This window comes from Chrysemys picta, chromosome 21 (assembly GCF_011386835.1).
Source record: "Chrysemys picta bellii isolate R12L10 chromosome 21, ASM1138683v2, whole genome shotgun sequence".
NCBI classification, from domain to species: domain Eukaryota; kingdom Metazoa; phylum Chordata; order Testudines; family Emydidae; genus Chrysemys; species Chrysemys picta.
The window spans coordinates 21,620,144-21,639,976 of NC_088811.1; the positions used below are offsets into that span (position 1 = coordinate 21,620,144).

The 19,833-nt window shown below is 59.5% G+C and overlaps 1 protein-coding gene across 7 annotated transcripts in view; it reads left to right on the plus strand.

Moving 5' to 3' along the window:
* Positions 1-472: 472 nt before the first annotated feature.
* The window catches only part of HSPG2 (heparan sulfate proteoglycan 2), a 171,952-nt gene continuing 152,591 nt past the window's right edge, over positions 473-19,833 (plus strand). For 4 of the 7 annotated variants that reach the window (XM_065574961.1, XM_065574963.1, XM_065574960.1 and 1 more), the window contains exon 1: positions 473-953. In XM_065574961.1, coding sequence (XP_065431033.1) covers positions 888-953 — 66 coding nt within the window. In that variant the 5' untranslated portion in view covers positions 473-887. The remainder of the gene's footprint in view (positions 954-19,833) is intronic. The other 3 variants (XM_065574964.1, XM_065574965.1, XM_008169794.4) reach the window with 2 other exon arrangements.

Consider the following 19,833-nt stretch of genomic DNA (forward strand, 5'->3'; position numbering starts at 1 on the left):
GGGGAACCTGGGCAGTTTTATTGAGCTGCCAGTGCAGAAAGGGAGTGAGCACCAGAGCTAGCAGGAAGTACGTCGTTGTTACGTCAAAGTACATAGTACAAAGTACGTCAAAGTTGTTCTTTGCCATGTGGTTTGAGCCTTTGCAGGTCAAGTTTTCAGGCTTTTCTCTGGTCACAGGACAGAGGGCTAGGAACTGACTGTCTTAAAAACTGGAAGGTGAGATTCTCACCCAATCCCAGGACTCCAGGAGCTGGGTATTTAAGAACAAGCACCAAATACAGTGATGCAATGGCAAGAGACAGAAACACTGGATATGGGCCTGGATCTTCCAAAGTGACTAGCGGTTCTGGGTGCCCACCTCAAGACACTAAAAGGGGCGTGGTTCTGCAGGAAGGTCCCCTGGTGTACCACTAGCTTCAGCTGGCAGGAGGAGCTGGGAACCTCACTGTGCAGGGTGAAGTCACTCAGGTGTGTCCTGGTTTGCAGGATCAGGCTCGCCCCCTGCTCAGGATGTGCCCCCCGTTCCTAGGGGCCTGACTGGGACTTCACCCAGCAGGAGTCACTCCTGATTTGCCCCGGCCGCGGCTCCTTCCCCCCGCCCCCGCCCAGCTCCCTTCCGGAGTCCGGACTCCAGGCCGGGTTTGGCCGCCAGCCGGCCGGGAGTGAGGAGCCGAGATTCGAGCGGCGCTGCTGGGACAGGGCAGAGCGCAGGGGAAGAGGGAGGCGAAGGGAAAAGTTGCCAGTGGCCGGAGCGGGCGCCCGGCGGCCCAGCCAGACAAAGGGACGGACCCTGTGCGCGGGCCGGTGCCGGGCGGGATCCCGGGAGCAGGACGCCGCGCTCCCCGACGGACTTTGATTCCTGACCCGGCTGCGCCCCGAGCCGGAACATGGGTCCCAGGCAGCGGCTCCCCGGGGCGCACTGCTCGCTGCTGCTGCTGGCTGCGCTCCTGCGGGTAAGTCCCTGGGCGGGGGACCCCCGCTCCCGTCTGCGCGGAGCCTCTGCCCCGAGCCCTGCGGGAGGGCGGAGGTTGGCCCCCGGCAGCCGGCGCGCAGGTCCCCTGGCCTGGGGCCCCTCGGGCTGGAGCCTGGAGGACCGCGCTGGGGGCTGCCAGTGCTCGCTGGCTCTGTCCCCGGCGGGCTGGGAGCGGCTGAGCCGCGAGTGGGGACCGCGTGGTCCCGTGCGAGAGGGAGCGGGGGCCGCGGGGTTCAGCGGCGCGGGGCTGGGCTGGGGCCCCTGCTCGGCGGGCGCCTCCCCCAGGAGGGCTCCCGGGCGGTAGGACGTGGCCGCTGCCCTCGCTCCCTCCTTCGGCGCCAGCTCCGGGTAGGAGCCGACGGGCCCGCGCAGCAGCCAGCCCCAGTGCTCGGAGCGGGCGCGGTAAAAATAGCCGCCTTAAAATAAAGGCACTGCCCCCCGGTGCAAGGCGGGAGCGGCTTCCCCAGAGGCGCTGGGCGCGGTGCCCGGCTAGGGGGTCCCGTCCCCGGGGAGAGCCGGAGTCAGCCCAGGGTCTGTCTCCCCGGAGCTGGGGGCTCCTAGCGCAGCGGGCTGGAGGGAGCCAGGCAGGGACCCGCCGAGGGGCTGGCACGGAGAGCGCTCCGCTCTGCCAGTCCTGCTGTGGAGGGCAGGGCGCTGTTGGGCAGCTCCTGGGTGCACATGGTTTGGGGGGTGCCAGGGCAGGGAGCTGGAACCTTTCCCCCACCCCCGGCTGCCAAGGGGAAGGCGAAGGCCACTGCCGGGACGGCATCCCAGCAGCGTGGGGGTCCCCAGGGGACGGGGCTGCCCCCTCCTGCTCACAGCTGGGAGACGATAAAATGTCCTGTACCAGCAGCAGGGAACAGCCCCTTTCCAGGGTCTCTGCTCAGCCCCTCCCCCCTGCAGGGGAAGGCAGCCCCTGCCCAGCCAGCCTCCCCCAGGGCAGCCTGCCTCTCCCCTGGACAAGCACTGACCGCCCTGAGTTAGCCCAGGTTAGGTGGGGACCTTACTGCGAGCTGCTCCCATGTTAACAGCCCCTGCAGGGCACTGCTGAGCTTGGCTCCCTCCCCCGATCAGACCAGGGAGCCTGTGCTGGGGAAGGCGCTGTCTGGCACTCCACGCTGCCCTGCTGTGGGGTCCCTGCGCTGGCAGCGGCAAGGGGACCCAGCATGGTCTGGGTGCCGGGCCGCTGTTTGTTGCACATGGAGCACTGGGTTTCGCTGTGTGTTTGAGGGGCAGGGAAGCCAAGCTGGGTGAAAGTTGCCCAGAGTATTTTTGGGCCATTGGCAAGAGCCAGCTCCCCATAGTGCCCTCTACTACTCCCACTGGGCATCGCTACCACTGCTGGGTATGGTGCTGTGTAGACACTGCACCCACTCAGCACCACTGATGCTGTTCAGTCCTGACCTGCTGCCTCTCAGCTATCCCAGCCTTGGGCCCCCCCAGCCCTTTGGTGCCCCTCAGTCCGCACCCACAGGCCTCAGCTATCCCAGCCCTGGGCCCCCCCCAGCCCTGCTGGTGCCCCTCAGTTCCAACCCACAGGCCTCAGCTATCCCAGCCCTGGGCCCCCCAGCCCTTCTGGTGCCCCTCAGTCCGCACCCACAGGCCTCAGCTATCCCAGCCCTGGGCCCCCCCCAGCCCTGCTGGTGCCCCTCAGTCCCGACCCACAGGCTCAGCTATCCCAGCCCTGCCGGTGACCCTCAGTTCCAACCCACAGGCCTCAACTATCCCAGCCCTGGGCCCCACAGCCCTGCTGGTGCCCCTCAGTCCGCACCCACAGGCCTCAACTATCCCAGCCCTGGGCTCCCCCAGCCCTGCTGGTGCCCCTCAGTCCACACCCACAGGCCTCAGCTATCCCAGCCCTGGGCTCCACCGGAAGATCTTCAGTGCAGGAGACCTCTGGGGGCTCTGAAGGTTGTTACATAGTCTGCCCTGCCTGCTCTCCACCCACACGGCCCAGGCCTGCATGGGTAACAATGGACAGCTTTGTGTCTGAGAGTCCGCAGGCTCTGAGAAAATGCAGGCAGCTTGAGAGACTCCTGAGCCTGTTCCTGAAGGGTGATTCCGCGAGCTTGCCCATCTCAGGGGTGTGGGGCACCCCTATCCAGGGGGCCCGCCTGTTGCAGAATGGGCGAAAGCCTGTTGAACTTGGTGCTGCAGCCCTGGCCATGCATTGGACACGATACCCAGGGGTGGCCTGGCTCTTGGAATAGTCCTGGGGGCGCTGGCAGGGCCCAAGGGCACAGAATATAGAGCTGGAGGCAGGTGATGGTGGGCAGAGGCTGCTTGGACCAGGTGGAGCAGTGCATGCTGGGTAGCTGCACTCTTTTCGAGCCCCCTGCCCTGGGCCTGGCTGTCTGACCTGTGACCTCCCCCAGCCTGGGGCAGCGGAGCCTGGCTGCAGCTGCCTTCTCCCCAGTGGGAAGCTGCTCCCATCCGGCCCCAGATTCAGGAGCGGCTGATGACTTGCCCCATCTAGCATGCTCCATCGCAGGCTCCCAGCCTCCCCACATGAGACCTGGTCTCTCCCACCCCATTGCACAGATGGGGAAGGTGAGGCACAGAAGGGGGAGGGGATTTGCAAGTCAGTGGCATAGCTGGAAATAGAACCCAGGTGTCCTGCTTCCCAGGCCCTGTTTGGCTGGCCCTGTCCTTAAGCAGTAGGCCACTTACCTGTCTGTGGGCCGGACTGGGGGGTGGAAGCAGGAGCAGGGCTGGTCCGGGGCTCTGCTGGGCAGCGAGTGTGTGGGGACTCTGGGTGGTAGGGTGGAGGAATCCCTAGGGACTTGGGGAGACTGTGTGTGCTGGGATTGGAAGGGGTATGAGGAGGGGGCTTGCAGGGCGGGTGTGCGAATAGTGCACATGGCCACCGACAGCAGAGGGGCCACATTCCCCAGCAGCTGAATGGGAGAGGATCATGTGACAGGCAGCTATCCTCCACCCCACCCCCACACACCTGCCCAGGCTTGTTCTCAAAGCAGAGGGTCCACAGGGGGTGGGATCTGCTCCTCCCTCCCTGGGAAGGGGGTGGGAGGGGACTGGAGATGGGATGGGATGGCAGGGGGAGAGGAAGTGCGAGGAGGGGGAGGCAGGATTGTAAACATGGCTCTAAATAGAACAGGGATTGAGTGACTCCACTGTAGTATTTATACAATACAGGAATCTCTCCCCGGCACTCTTGCAGGGAGCCCAGGGCGCTGGAGTCAGTCTGCTCCCGGGACCTCAGTGGGAGGGAGCCCAGGCTGTGGGATGGCTCCTGGGACCCTGATCTGGCCACAGCTTAGCAGCCAAAGGGGAGCGTGCAGACCTGCCGCCCTTGGATGGGACCAGGCAGCGCGCTTGGTCAGACAATCCCTGGGAAATGTGCTGGCTTCTTTGTGAAGCTAAAGCCCAGTCCCTGGAATCGCCTCTAACCTCCAGCCTAGGCCATTGCAGTCAGGGAGCTTCCCCCCAGAAGGAGGGCTCTGAGCTGCCTGGAGGATCCCTGACTGGAGGTTCCAGTCCTGTGCTCAGGTGCAAACCACCCCATGTTTTCTTGCCCCCTTGCACCACCCCCTCCCTCAGGGATCTCTCCCTAGCTGGGGTTAGAGAATGTGGGCCTGGTCCTGCCACCACGGACCCCTTCTGGAGACTGGGATAGCCCCCATGCCTGTTCTCTGGAAACCCTGTGCTGGGTGGGGCTGCAGAGCCAGGAGAGCTATCAGGGAGCTACAGGGGGTGGGGCCCCGCAGAGGTGGAAATGGCTGTCGGGGGCAGTAGAAAGACCCTGAGGCCTAATCTACACTACAGTTATTATACACTGAGTATGTCAGTGTCCACACTGCAGCCGTGCTCCCTACTACACCGACATCACACCTCCACGAGAGCAGCAGGGCTTCTGTGGGTGTCGTTAGGGCCGCGCAGTGTCGGTGTAAAGGCTGCGGGTTACTTACAGTGGTTGTCTGCTGTCATTCTTGTCAATTTCACAGCTCCACACAGAGCCATGAAATTGACAAGAAACCCCGGCTCTCCGCTCTACTCTGGGAGCACAGCAGCCTCCAAGAATCCAGGCTGCGCTCAGTGGGGAGCTCCGCGCCTGGAGCTTGGGTGGCTGACGTGCTCCTCGTGGGAAGTAGGGAGCCGAGAGCCCAGGGGGCAGCTGGGTTCCTGGTGGGGAGATCAGTGTCTGGAGCCTGCCATGCTCCTGGCAGAGAGATCCGAGCTCAGGCAGCTGCCGTGCTCCCGGTGAGGGCAGCCAGGCTCCTAGCAGGAAGCCAAGAGCTCTCAGCCCCCGACACTGCCCCTCTTCAGTCGATGGAAGTGCTCCTGGTGAGGACGTACACTATGGACAGAAGGAGGGTAGTGTGGACATGATCCACTGCAGTAATTGTGTAGACATGCCCTGAGTTACAGGGCCGGAGCCCTGCGGGGGAGAGCCTGGGCTAGGAGATGTGCTGAGGTCAGGCTTCCAGCTGGCCACCCCTTCCCACCACTCAGCTCCAACAGCTTTAGATGAGGTATAGTCTCTCTGGGGAGAGGAAGGCTGGGGAATCCAGGATCTTATTCCCATCAGGTGTCTCCCAAGGACACCTCCCTCCCCAGAGGTGTTTACTGCCCCCCAACACCCTGCCAGACACTGACATGCTATCCTGCCAGCGGTGGCTTAATGCAGTTCCCAAAGTGGCCAGAGGGGGAGCTATAGAGCAGTGCATGGTGCTGCCCCAAGCACCTGCCTTCTGCTACCGTGGGGGGACTGGCTCCGTGCTGGTGGCTTCAGCGCTGGGCTCTGGCTCACTTGGTTTTTAACCGGGAGGTGGAAATGACCTGCAAGCAGCCACGGTGGGTGGCCAATGCCAGCTCCAGCTCTGGGTGTCATCCCATAGGCCCCCAGAGGAGTCTTAGCAAGAACCCACAGCCTGTGCTTGGGGAGCCCTGGATCCAGCTTAGTAACTGGTGCCTCTGCACTAGGTGCTGCTGGTTCTTAATGGCGGCTCGCCTTTGCTGAAAGGCGGCCAGTCCTGGCATCACCGGCAGATGGAGCCGCCCCATTGGAGAAAGGCTGGGAGCGAAGGTGCCCATCAGGTGGGGGTGCAGTGGGGGAGGAGGTGCACACTGGGTGTCTCAGTTGTTTGCTAAGTGGCAGAGGCAGCCGTGTGTCTGGGAGGTGCACAAACACACCTCTCTTCGGCTGGCCTCCGGGCCTCCCCCCGCCTGCTCTCCCCTCTTCCTCTGTCTTGCTCGTGTTCTCCTTTGCACCACAGACCCAGGATTCTTGGACCAAATTAAAGCTGACAGTGGCTGAGAAATATGCCTGGAACTTGGGCTGTAGGAGCCGAGATATTTTCCAAATGAGGCGGTTGTCGGAGCGCTCCCACTTGCCTTCTCCCCTCTTGTCAATTGCTGCTTTGAGGAGCCGGGGTGAGGTGGGGCCAGGGCTGCAAGTGTGTCAGAAATGCAATGGAAAAGCCAGCAGTAAAGCCCAGGGCTCTGTGAGTGCCTGCACCCTGGTTCTGGGCTCCCGGCCTGCTGGGGATGAATGAGTCAGCTGCGCTGTCCCACTGCACCGCAGGGACTTTCCCATGCAGATCTCTGGGAGAGATGGATGGGGAGCTGCAGACAGTGATATCATGGCTGTGGGGGGTGATGTCATGCTGCTGATGTCACAATGGGAGGGTAACGTGGGGCTGCCCTGTTGGTCTGGCTGAGCGAAGTAGAAGGCTCTGGCCGTGTGTATTGCGGTGCAGGCCAAGGCAGGCTCCTAGCAGCAGTGTGGAGCCCCACATGCCCGGCTCCACTCCAGCCCCCTCCCCCAGCACCCTCCTTCACTCCTGTGCTTGTCCTCTTCCACGTTAGTATTTCTGTTACGGTAGCGCCTAGGAACCCCACACAGAGCTCCAGGCCCTGTTGTGCTGGGAGCCAAGGGACTAATGGCAAAGCAGACAGCTCTCTCAGCCCCTGTGATGGGGAGGCCATTGAGGGGAATCCGTGGGCACTGGACACCCACTGGCTCCCCTTCATGGGCACACAGCACAGGCCACCATCTGCCCTTTTGGTATGCCTGCTCCTGCTGTGCCCATCTGCCAAGCCTCCATGTAGGCCCTGTGAGCCGCAGTCCAGCAACAGGAACGCCACACACAGCAGGGAATCAACTGGCACACCCGTGGCATGGCCAAGTGCCGCCAGGTGATTGCTGGCATGTGGCGTGGGTGGGGTGGGGATATTCAGTGTCACCAACCCCAAGCATTCAAAATCCCGAGCCAGTTGACTAGCTTAAAAATCATGAGACTTTTTTTATTAAAGTAAATGTAGGGCTTCTCTCTCTTTGCCTTCTGAGCTTCAGGTCACCCTCTGGTCATGTTTTCTCCACTAACATTTGGGCTAGAAACTTTTTTTTTTTTAAATGAAAACAGAAATTCTCAGGTATTCACATGACTCCAGGAGCTGGGGCTTTAAGAGTAACTTCCAGTGTTGTGAGGCTCCTGCTTAAATGGCGAGAGCTGGCGATGCTGGATGCAGGGCTGGATTCCCCTCTCACTTGTGTTGGGAGTAAATCGAGAGTAACTCAGAATCTCTGTGGTGTGAGAGGAGAACTGTGCCCCTGGGAGTTCTCCCTGCGTTCTCATCCCCTGGAGAAATGAGGATGGTCTCATTGAAACAAACTGCCTGGGAAGGGGGATTCTGCTGCTGACAACCCCAACACAGGACAGCCCGCCAGGCCCCCTGGCAGGGTATAATCCTGCTTGTGGCTGCAGGCTGAAGCCAGACACCTTCAGACTAGAAATAAGAGCAAATGTTTAAGGGCGAGGGGCCTACTGGCCTGGGATGTGGGGGATTCTCCAGCACGTGGCCAGTCTTCCTCCGAGCTCTGCGCTGGCTCCACCAGGAGGTCAGGGCGGGATCACGTGGGGAGGCTTCTCGAGTTGTGCTAGGCGGGAGGTCAGGCTCCATCACGCTGGTCCCTTCTGGCCTGATGGCTCGAGCTGCAGAGGTGTGGAGGAGCGAAGAGGGAACTTTGGTCAAGGGGGAATTGCGGGCAAAGCACCCGTAGCGTCTGAGCACTAACAGGTGTAAGCGAGGGTCAGGATTGGACCCTTCGTCCAGCACCGCCAGGACTCTGATTCCCTGTTACTCAGCTGTCCACGCGGGAGAAGACAGCACAGTTATTGAATTAATGTGTCCCTGTGACTAGCTGCCAGACGCCCCTCGGGGGCCAGGCCAGGCTCTGGGCCTGGTGTAAATGCCCCAGCTCCAGTCTGACCCTGTGCCAGGGCGAGCAGAGTCTGGCCCTGGCTGCACAGGGAAGAGGGAAGGTCTGATGTCTTGTGGGTGTGGGTGTGTCCTTGTGGCCAGCCTGTCTGTGTGCAGAGAGACACGTACCCCATGGGCTGTGGGTGGCAGGGTTGCAGCAGTAGAGTGGGGGGGAGGGGCTGGCTCTGACCCTGACCTTTCACTATAGCCCTGCTGCTCCCAGGCCCCCTTCGGTAGTGACCCCTCCCTGCCGGGCGACCCCCACTCACCCCGGGCAGACCCCTGGACAGCTAATGTTTAGTTCTTTTCCCAGCTCAGGTCTCGAGCTTTTATAGGTTGCTGCGATGAAGGAGATGCCATCACAGTGCCCGGAAGCAGTGCCTGCGGGGCAGGGGGCACCCTGGGGGGCCAGTGCTTGCCAGCTGGCTTAGCTGGGTCCCTCTGGGGCCCCCCATGCCCATCCCTAGAAAGGCCCTGCTCCCCTATTCCTTTGGCCAGCACTGAGCCCACAGAGCACAGTCACCTCTGTGCCCCACGGCTGTCCCTAGATTGACAGTGGGGGTCCCCTCCCTCCCAAGAGGGAAGGGCCAGCGATGGCGATGGGACCTCTGCTGGCGGGAGGGGGCTGAGGAGAGAGTCCCTTTCACTGTGGAAACTGGGGAGGGGCCAGACTCCTAAAAGAGCGGGGTTGGGGGGGATGATGTAGGAGGGCTGGTGCCTACAGAAGATGGGGTGGCGAGCTGTGGGCTCGGAGGTTAAGCTGGGGCTCCCAGGCATGCCGCCCCTCCTTCCTTGCTGGCTGGTGCGAGGACATTCCTGTGGGCTGCAGGCGTGTGTGAAGAGTTTTTCATGTCAGCCTGTGGGGCGCTGATCGCCCCTTCATCCCGCTGCCCCCGTGTAGGAAGGGGTTACGGCTCCTCCCTGGCTGGGGGGCCAGGGAAAGGTGAGGGGAGGAATGTTTGGTGAGCAGGCGAGCTGTGTCAAAGCCTGCCATTCCCCTCGCTGAACAGGGTGTGAGCGTGGTGGGGAGGGTGGATGCCAGAAATTGGAGCAGACGGCAGGGTTTCAGGGGCTTTGGCTGGGGCTGTGGCAACCCGAATGCGGGGCTCTCGGGGCTGGGGAATCCATGGCGTGGAACCTGCAGCTGGGCTGGGGGAAGGAGCACCACATGCAGAAAGGCATTCGTGTGCCACCACGTCTATCCTGCACCAGCAGCTGCCATGCTGGGCCAGCCCAAGGCAGGCAGAGAGGGAATCTGCACGGATGGGGGGGCGGGCTCGTGGGCTGCACCGAAGGGGGCCATGTCTTGCTGTGAGTTCTTGTTCTCAGCAGCACATGGAGCCGTCTGAGCCCAGTGCAGTCGCTGCGTTTACAATGTGATTGCTCCGATGTGCAGCTAGAACAGGGATGCCTGGGCAATACCAAGCTCCAGGGGTCCCGTGCTCGGGTCAGGCTGGAAGCACAGGGCCCAGTGGTAGCTCCCACCAGTGCCATGTGGCCTAGGACGCAGCCTGGGAGCTGGATCTTGGAGCATGGTTTGGAGACTCAGCTCCGCCCTTGCCAAGAGAATGCTCAGTGCTCCTCTTTCCTCATTAACTCCCAGCCCCACAGTGCCCAGACTGGGAGCTGCAGGGGGAGCGGCTGCTGCTGTGGGGGGCTGATTCCATATCTGTTTGTGAGAATCCACCCAGCACACCTGCTGCCACGAGAGCTGGGCACAGTGATTTTGGGTGACTAGTGAGAGTCCATTTGTCCTGCTGGGGTTCTCTGAGTGCCCTCCTCTAGGGCGAAGGGCAGGGCAGGGCAATGGGAAATGCCTTTGGAGGCCCCACTGCTGTGGGTCTGATGTACCCAGTCGAGTGCTGCCCCTCTGCCCTGGTGCAGGCTCTGTGTAACGGCTTGTGGGGAAACCAGGATTCTGTCTGGCTTTTCCTTTGCACGCCAAAGGCAAGAGACTCTCTGGTAACAAACCAGCCGAGCCCAGTACTTGTGAGCAAACCTGGAGTGCAATGGAAGTGAGACTCTCGTGGGGAGAGCACAGGCCTCAGTCCCTCGGGGCTATGATAAAAGGTGCCTTAAACCAATTAACCCTGTGGCCGTCTGTATTTCAGACTGTGTGAGAGAGTCATGCACCTTCAGTCGCGCCTCCTGCTGGCCAGCTCAGGAGAGGCTGTGCCAGCTGCTGCAGCCTGCTTTGGCCTGGGGAGATGGATGGTCTTGGAGGTGTTGTGTTCTTGGCTATGGAATGATCCAGGATCGCTGTGCAGACTGGAGGGGGCTTGGGAGAATTGGACTTGGCTTTAGTAATTTTGATGGCTAATATCCATGTTTGTTGTCAAACATTTTTTTCTGTGTTTATTGATTTAAACTTCCACAGGTGCAGGAAGTTATGGGCGCATCAGGCAGTTATTTACTGATAGGCCTTGAGATGCACAGAGTTAAAGCTGCTAAAACGCATCAGCATCGTCTGTGGAAACAGACTAAGTAAATAGCCTTAGACCAAACTCTAGCTCGCTGCCTGCATTCTTCTTCCTTTGCCTCTCTGTGACATTTGCGTATGATCAATGGAAATGTTTTCCCCTTCTGTGTGCGGTGAAATTAGGGTGACCAGATGTCCCGATTTTATAGGGACAGGCCCGATATTTGGGGCTTTGTCTAATATAGGCACCTATTACCTCCCACTCCCTGTCCTGATTTTTCACACTTGCTATCTAGTCACTCTAGGTGAAACTGACACCCGCCGATGGTAATCTAATCCTTCCCAGCCTGCACACGTGGGGCAGGCCGTGCGGGCAGGCTGGGTGCACCCGGGGCAGGCTGAGGGATGCGTGTGTCTAGGCATCTCTAGCTGAATTGGGAGCTCAGGGCTTGGGGGGGACTGGTGCTGTATGGAGCTCCCCAGAGCTGTCTGCTCTGCTCTGCCCTCCCCTCCCCTCCTCATCTTTCCTCTCCTTCTGCCCCTGCTTTGATGTTGCTCCTGCTGCCAAGGCAGGCAGGCAGCTGCCTCTGGCCCTTGGAGGTGGTGGTGGCTGTCTCAGCTGGCTGACACCCATGAGAGGCCCTTGGCAAAGGCTGATGAATCTAGAGTTGGGTTGTGAGAGAAGCGACAGCAGCTGTGACCTCTGGGGTGTGGTGAGTTTGTCAGGCCTGGGCTGAGCTCTGCGCACACGCTGCTTGCTGGCTCAGAACCACCATGGCCTGGAAGCTATCTAGCGCCTGCTCCAAAGCAAACCTGGATGGACTTAGGGCTCATACCTGCCTGCCCCAGGACCCCCTCAATCAGCCAGGGGTCTGGGCCTGCCCTTCTCCTAGGATAATGCACATGCCGGGTATTTCTGTGGCCTCTCGCATCGCTCTGCTCACAGCCACTTGCTGGGTTTGCTGGGAAGAGAATCCTGGAGTCCTGGCACCCAGTCCCCTGCTCTGACCACTAGATGCCACTGCTCTCCCAGAGCTGGGAAGAGAACCCAGGAGTCCTGCCTCCCAGCTCTCTGCTCTAGCTGCCCTTGGAGGTGGGGGATGGACCCTTGCGATGACTGTTTTGTGCCAGCTGTTGGAGTCCATGCAGGAGCCTCCTACCCTGCTGGGCTGTGTTCCTAGTCACAGAGTTAACGATAAAACCAACTCCTTCTGCTTCTTTCTCCATGGGCATTTCCTTCCAGGGAGGAGCTTTCCCCCGCAGCCCCATGGCCAGCTGGTCCCTGGCATCTGATCCAGGTTCCTCTTCTCTCTCCGGCACATGGACTCTGCCAGCTCTTTGGCCAGCACCTGACCCTCTTGATCCCTGCACCCATGGCCCTTGCCCCTGGGTGGCTCTTTCCAGCACCTCTTTGGGCTGCACGGTGGGTTTAAGACCACTGAGCCATGGTCGCCATGCAGCCTGTGTGCCCTCCTTCCAGCCTTCCTCACCCCTGCGTACATGGGCTGCTTGTCCTCCCTCCCCTCCCAGCATCCTTGGTGCCTCTCCAAAGGCCTCGCTGGGCCAGGGTGCCCATTGGCTTGTGGGATGTGGTTGCAAGTGTCAGAGCAGATGCGTTAGTGGGGAGGGCAGGGATGGCACTGCCAGCTTCACGCCCCCAGGCAGACTGAGCAGAGCTGGGGGAGCCTGATGCTGTTTGTGGTGCAAACTTTTGAGGCTGATGTGGGGGGCAGGGGTGGGGGGCAGCTTGGCAGCCAGCAGGAATCCTGGGGCCTCCGAGTCACCTGAGCAATGTGCCTAACTCATCCAGAGGAGTCGCTGCGGAGCAGCACCAGCCCCCGCCACGCCCCTGCCCCCACCTCACCTTCAGAGCCAGCAAGCTGAGTCCTGCTGGCGCCATGGCATGGGTGCTCTGTCCCTGCACAGAGCTCCCCACTGGTCCTTGGCCGGATCCAACTTACTGGGCCCCATTTCCATTGGGAGCCTGGACTGGTTTTCTAGGACTCCAGGGTTCTTTTTAGCTTCCCCATCTCCAAGGGCAGCTAGAGCAGGGCCCAGCAGTCAGGACTCCTGGGTTCTTGTCCTGGCTCTGGGGGGCCAATGTGACTGGGGGCTAGAGCAGGGTGGTCTGGGAGTGTGACTGGGGGCTAGAGCAGGGTGGTCTGGGAGTGTGACTGGGGGCTAGAGCAGGGTGGTCTGGGAGTCAGGACTTGAGTTCTCTTCCCACCCTGGAATGTTTAAATTCAAAGGGTCCGATCCTGCTCCTGCTGAACTCAATGGGGTTTTTGCCACTGACTGCAGGGTGAGCAGGAGCAGGCCCCGCCCAGGCCGCTCCAGCATACGGTGTGAGCCCCTCGCCTGACGGACGCCCAGGCGCTGGACTGTTTAGTTTGGTAATGTTAGGGGCTTTCCCCCCTTCTTTCTCCGCGGCGGCTGCTATTTTGAGTGCGTGCAGAGAAGGAGCTGTGGATAAATTAGGTAACGTTGATCTGGGAGGAATGTGCTAAGCATGGGGCCGAAGCCTGAGGCAGAGAATAGCCTCGTGGGCAGCTGAGACGGAGCCACGCTGTGGCAGGGCGAAGGGAGTGCACCGGAGCTGGGGGAGCTAGCAGGGAGCTAGGGGCGATTGCTTTGGCCTTGGGGCAGGGCTTGGCCTGCTCTCTGCGCCTGACGGCTGTCCTGGGGGCCCTGGGCTGAGTGCTCTGAGCTGCTGTGGGTCCAGGGCGGGGGCTGAATTCTGCTCATGCAGGGCTGTTGGGGCTGGTTCTCGGTGCTGCCCTGTGGAGATCTGGATTGAGGCCCAGCCGCTGGAAGAGCTAGTTAAGGTCAACGGGGGTGTGTGTGCGGGGGGTGCTCCATGGCGCCCTCCCCAGCTGGAAGAGGCCCATTGCCAAGGGGCCCTGTCTGGGTAGCTTTTCGTAGCATTTGTGCTGCATGGTGGCGGACCCTTACTGGCCCCCTACTGCCAAAGAGACTTTGCAGGGCAGAGACTGGCTCGGGGGGTGACTGGGATGTGAGGGCACCACGCGCCCTGTGTATGGCCCAAGGCGAGATGCCATGAGGTTCCCTAAAGCTAGACGGGGCGGGGCCTGGCCTGACCCTGGTGGAGAGGGGCGGGGCGGGGAGTGAAAGTGGCACGTTGGCCTGTCAGCCATCCACTTGCTGAGCTGTCAGTGGGGCAGGGCTGGCGTATGACCTGGGGCAAGGGGCCCTTCCATGCCTGTGTCACACAGGTTGGTGCATCGTATGGACAGCCTGGTGTGCAGGTTCCAGCCCGAGTTAGTTCCACTCTGTGTGTGAGTCCCGCGTTGCACCTGCCTTGGACCCAGCCCTGGACTGGCATCAAGAGCCTCTGACTCATGCCTCTAGGGAAACGGCCAGCCCAGCTGGACAGCGCTTTCCAGTTCCCAGAGTTTTTGCCTTTCCCCCCATTGTTTCACTGTCACTAAGGAGATTTGATAACACAATCCTGCCCCTTTGCTGGCACCTGCTGTCCAGGGGTCTCCAAGCACTACACAGACGGGAGTGACTCACCCAGAGGGGGTGATGGGGAACTGTCACCCCCGTTTTACACCTGGGATAGCTGAGGCCCAGGGTTGCACAGCAGGTCGGATGCAGATCTGGGACGAGGACCCAGAAGTCCTGATTCCCAGTCTTGTGCCTTCACCATGACCTCATGCTGAAAAGCCCTTCTCCCTAAACCCCTACCTCCCCCGCCCGGATACCAGCTGGACCCGGAGACTAGTCCTGTATAAAGGAGAACTGGCTGGGCCAGGCTCCCGGGAAGTGAAGCCCCAGTGCAGGTAGGCTGAGAGAAGTGGCTGGGCGCGGCCCTACTCCCTAGTGCCCTGTGAGGACTGAGCAAAGTCAAGGGAGCCGTTGGGAGATTGGACAATGATAAAGGTCGTGCACTGCAAATGTGGCAGTGGGGGCCGGGGGTGGGAAGAGCCGGGCATGTGATACCGCTGGGTCTTGCCAAAGTGCCAGCATGCTATCACTATTGGCCTGGCCTCTTGGTGCTGTACGGAGATGAGGCCAAAGGCCCCTGCCCTGCTGCTGTGAAATGCTGTTCTGATATTGCCAGGGCTGAACAAACACTGCAAAGCCTCATTTCAGCAAAGCAGCGAAGCGTGTGCATCCGGCCATCCCTCTTCAGCAAAGCACCGAAGCACACGCATCACCTAAAGCGCATGCGTCGGTGCTGTTCAGAAGAGTGGCGGACTGCTGCTCCAGACCTGGCAGTGCTGCTAGTGGCAGAACAGATAGTGCGGCCACTAGCCTTCAGCTGCAGCGGGGTCCGCGGGGAGCTTGTGGGATGAGCTGTTGGCGGTGTTAGGAGAGAGCCAGAGACAGGCAAAGGTTCAGAACATGTTTGGAGACTCCTACAAGTCTGAGCTAAGACCTACTGTTGCCGAGCGGGCTGCGCTGATCAGAAATGATACAGCAGCCATATCCGTCCCCACACAGCCACGCGAAAGGCTGCAGAATCGAGTTAAAAGCGCCAGGACTAAGCTTGTCTGTGCAACCCTAATTTGGTCCCCTTGTACGTATGTATTCTGGTATCGTGGTTTAATGCCGCGAACGTGCTGTGTTCTCCACAGCGCCCCCCTCGCCCAGTGCACAGGACACACACCGCTCTCTGAACGAGCAGCTAGGCAATATTTCCTTTTATCTTCATTGTTCCGGGTCTGGCCCCAGGCCTCATTTACTGCCCACTGCTCAACCCCTGCTCTGAAGACCAAATTTGATTTCCCCCTGGGCTTTTCTGTGGCTCTCATTGCAGTATTTATTCTCCGAGTGCTTCCCAAGCAGTAAGGAACGGATGTCAATGAAATTATTTCCCCAGCCCCTGGGAGGGGGGGGGGGGGGTGTTACGATCCCTGTTTTGCAGACAAGGAGCAGAGGCACAGAGAGATTGAGGTCAAAAGCAGGGGTGCTACAGACCACTGCACAGCTGTGGTTCATCCCCAGGGCAGGTCTCTGTGCACTGACTGAGGCAGGGGTGTGTGTGTGATCATGTTACCAGGGGGGCAAAGGGCAGAGGCAGCCTTCATTCCAGCGTTTTCTGACTTTGGGCTGCTTGGCTTTGCAGCCTTAATACCCTTGTCACATGGTCAGTTTGGCTGTGACCAGTAGAATAATGGTTTGCAGGTGGAATTTGATGAACGTTTGAGGAGCACATAGAAGACTTGGGCAAAACACTGGCTGATAAAGCAAGGCCTGGGCTTTCCTTGGGGTAGACCTTCATCTGGAGTACTGTGTCCAGTTTTGGGCCCCACACTACTTACTGGTTTGAACTAGAGTAAACGATGGATTCTCTGTCTTGCTCAGCCAGAGGTTAGGGGCCCATTCCAGGAGTGGGTGCGTGAGGTTCTGTGGCCTCTGATGTGCAGGGGGTCAGACTAGATGATCACGATGGTCCCTTCTGGCCTTAAAGTCTATGATGCCAGAGTGAGTCCGACTTCCACTGGCTGTCCCTGGGCTGGGCTGGCTCAGCTGCACTGCCTCCAGGTATTGAAACCCTCCAGCCAGCTGCCAAGACACCGGGGAATGCCCCGAGGAGCAGATCTGCTGGGGGAGATGTGGCCAGCTCTGCACTCTAATATAGACGCCATCTGGCCTGAGCAGGATGCATGTATGCGGCGGCAGCAGCTGTGCGGGGCAGGGGTGTTAGGGGGGAAAAAGGATGAGCTGCCCCCCACTGAACATCTGAGTTTAAGTTCCACCCTCCTCCTGCCCCAGATTAAGTTACGTGTTCCCCTGATTCAGCCACTTCTCCGAGCAGCGCCTGTCACCAGGGGTGGGTATACCTGGGCGCTGGCAGCCCCATCGCTGTGCCTAGGGCACTTGTGGAAGAGAAGGTGCCACTCCCCAGCACACACACACTCTACAGCAGAACCGCTTAGCACTGGCTGCAGCTCAGGGAAGGTCCCCATTGTGTCTCTGCTAGTCCTGTCTGGGGCCATTCTCTGGGTTCTGCCTGGGCTACCTCTGCCCAGCACCAGTCCCACCCCATGGCATTGGCCAGGCCTCTTCTCGCTTCCCTCGTTTGCCCCTGAAAGGGAGATTAGGGTTTGTTGTGACTGGGGTCAGTGGGCACTTTGCCCATTCCCTGAGTGCTGGTATCTAGGTGCCAAGTATTTGCTGTCTGCACTTGGCTAAGCCCTGGGCCTTGGCCCCAGGCCCAAGAGAACAGGCCATGTCTGGCATCCTCTGATAGCAGAGGAGATGCTATCTCACCTTTGCCAGTGCACCACCTCTGCTGAGCGCTTGAGCCTGATCCTGCCAAATGCTGAGTGCCTTCCTCTGGGTGCTCAGCCCCCTGAACTCCTGGCTGTCCCAGCAGCAGTAGGGCAGGCTGACTGGCTTTGCTGGTCTCTGCTGCACAGTATAGCGTTGCGTGTCGATGGCCATTCCCACCAGTGCTGCCAAGCTACTGTAGGAAACAGGGAAGGAAACACCTTTAATGCTGCTGAAATCCGCTGGCCTTGGAGGACAATGAGTGAGAGGTTGCTAGGGCTCGGAGTTGGGAGTGGAGATGCTATTAATAAAGTCACGGGTCTATTTCTGGCTGAGCTAGGCTGGTAGGCCACTAATTTTGTTCTTGTCTATTGAGTGTGTTTGGAATGTCAGCATAGACTAGTCAGTGCATGAGCCAGAGAGGTGCTCTACCCCCAGGCCCTCAAAGGTATTTAGGCACTAAATCCCATTGAAATCCATGGGAGCGAGGTGCCGAAATACACAAAACAGCTAAAGGAAGGAGCATTGCCCATTAAATAGATGGGGAACTGAGACTCAAAGAAATCAGAGCCAGGAACCAAACCCTGCTGTCCCAAGCCCAGCCTAGTCACAGGGCCGTCCCTCGTCACTCAGCAGAGCCTGTAATAAACAGATGTATTGAAGAAAAGGCCATTTCTCTCCTGAATCCTGCCAGCCTCTGTGCACCACCCTTCATGTTCCCAGGTCGGTGGGATTCCAGACCCAGGTTGCTGAGAGTGTTTGTAAATGGACAGATTTTCAAAAGAGACGGGCACCCGCCCTGTGCTGAAAATCTAGCCACGGGTTCTGGTGCTTAACTGGGAGCCGTGCTCCAGGGCAACCTGGGCTGTTTTCTCCATTTCGTTAACAGCTATTGAAAAATCATTGGCCTGTGAAGGTTGACAGGTCACTGTGAATCCTATTGCAATTCCACGTCAAACACCATCCCCGGCTGGGTGGGAAGATCTCTCGCTGTGTAACCTGCCCGTAAAATGTGCATGGGGAGGGAACATTAGAGCTGTCTCTCTCTCTCTCTCTCTCGCTGTGTAACCTGCCAGTATGATGTCATGGGAAGGGAACATCAGAGCTGTCTTTTGACCAAATGAGAAACGATGATTGCCTCCTAAGGTGAGCTTGCAAATGTAAGAGGTGGTTGTAACTCTCCTGGCTCTGTTATGATGTCAGCTCGAAGGAGCTAGAATTCCTTTGAATTCCCTCATAACTACCTTAGATATCTTCCTTTCTGGGGTGAAATTTTGCCCTAGCTGGGCCCATCCAAAGGTGAACTTCTTCAGAAAGTTTGGAGAAAATCCACCCAATCAATTACCAGTCCCACAAGTGCATGTGCCCCTTTAACGAGGCTTGTGCTGGGTTAGCAGCTCGGCTTATGTGCATCAGGCCTCTGCAAGGAGGTGAGGCTTTGATGGGGTGGAAGGGACTGGGCTGGCAAATGAAAAAAGAGCCCAAACTGGATGGAATACTGCACCTGGGTACTTTGTCACTTGTATTTTCAATTGCTGGCAGCTTTATTTCCATTTGTAGCAGCAGATTTCTCTGGTAAAATCTGTAGGGAGTTTAATGAACTAACCCACTGTTCAGTCACTAAAAAGAGAGGCTCCTTTTAACAATGAAAACAGGCCGTGGTTTCCTGCTTGTGTAACGCAGGGACAGACCTTGGCTTGGATGGCGATTCCCAGACTTTGGGGGGATTAAGGTGCATGATGTCATGTCAGTAGGACTTGGAGGAGTCAGGGTCCCTAAGGCCAGGTGCTGCAGAGATATGTGATGGGAGACAGTCCCTGCCCCCAAAGAGCTCCCAGTCTCAATAGAAAGGCGAGGCCAAGGTGTGGAAGAGAAATATGGGGAAATGCTGCTGGGCGTGGGAGTCTGAGAGGGGAAGTGAGTGGCCGAGCTGGAGGAGAATCCAGGTGTCCTCCTCCCAGTCTGGTGCCATGTCTTGTGGGCCACACTAGGCAGTGAGCCCTGTCCCATGCCTTCAGGAGGTGATCTCAGCAGCAGCTGGGTCAGGTCCCTGGGCTGCAGCTGTGGAACTGGTGGGGCAGTCCGGCTCTCCTGGGCGGCTTTGAGGCTCCGGCAGTGCTGCCAGGGCAGCGCCAGGCTGGGTGCAGACGGGATGTTCCCTGGGCAAGGGCGCGAGATTCCGAGGTGGAGCTGGGGGGACTAAAGAACTGTGCTGTTTCCGGTAACCTGAGTCCGAACGAGGCAACTTTTTCCCTTGAGGCTCCTTCCCTCTGCTGTCCCGGCTCTGCCCTGGCAGCCCCCTCCCCCTCCCGACTGCCCCATGACAGGTGCGTGAGTGATCACTGGAGCAGGCAGCTCTGATTCCCAGAGCTCCTTCCTTCCCTGCCCAGGATCTGGGCTGCAGAGGGCGGGCGGGCTGAGTCCCTGTAGCACCCTGCTTGCTAGTGCTCCAGCCAGGGCCTGATCCTGGGGGGAGCCAAACCCCACAAACTCCCATTGGCTTGAGTGGAAGCAGGCCCAGACCCGGTAACTTCAGCAGCAGGGACTGAGCCCCGTGCAGGGTCAGGCCTGATCGCAGCCGGCGGGACTACTCCGAGAGATCCTGCTGCCTGGTCACCTTCTCTCTGCCACTTGGCATGCCAGCCACCCAGCGCGTGGGGCAGGCGGGGGGCAGGGTATTTGCACTACAGCCCAGGCCTGCGCAGCACTAGGGGGTTAGCAGCCAGCAGCGCTTGGGGAGAATGAGCCCACAGCTCAGGATGAAAGGGGCATGGTGATAAGGGTGCAACCAAGCCCGGCCTGCTCTTCACCTGGGGCTGGTCTACACTGGGGGTGGGAGGGGGAGGGGAATCGATCTAAGATACGTGAATAGCGTAGCTGAAGTCGAAGTATCTTAGATCGATTTACCTGGGGTCCTCTCGGCGCGGGATCGACGGCCGCGGCTCCCCCGTCGACTCCGCTACTGCCGCTCGCTCCG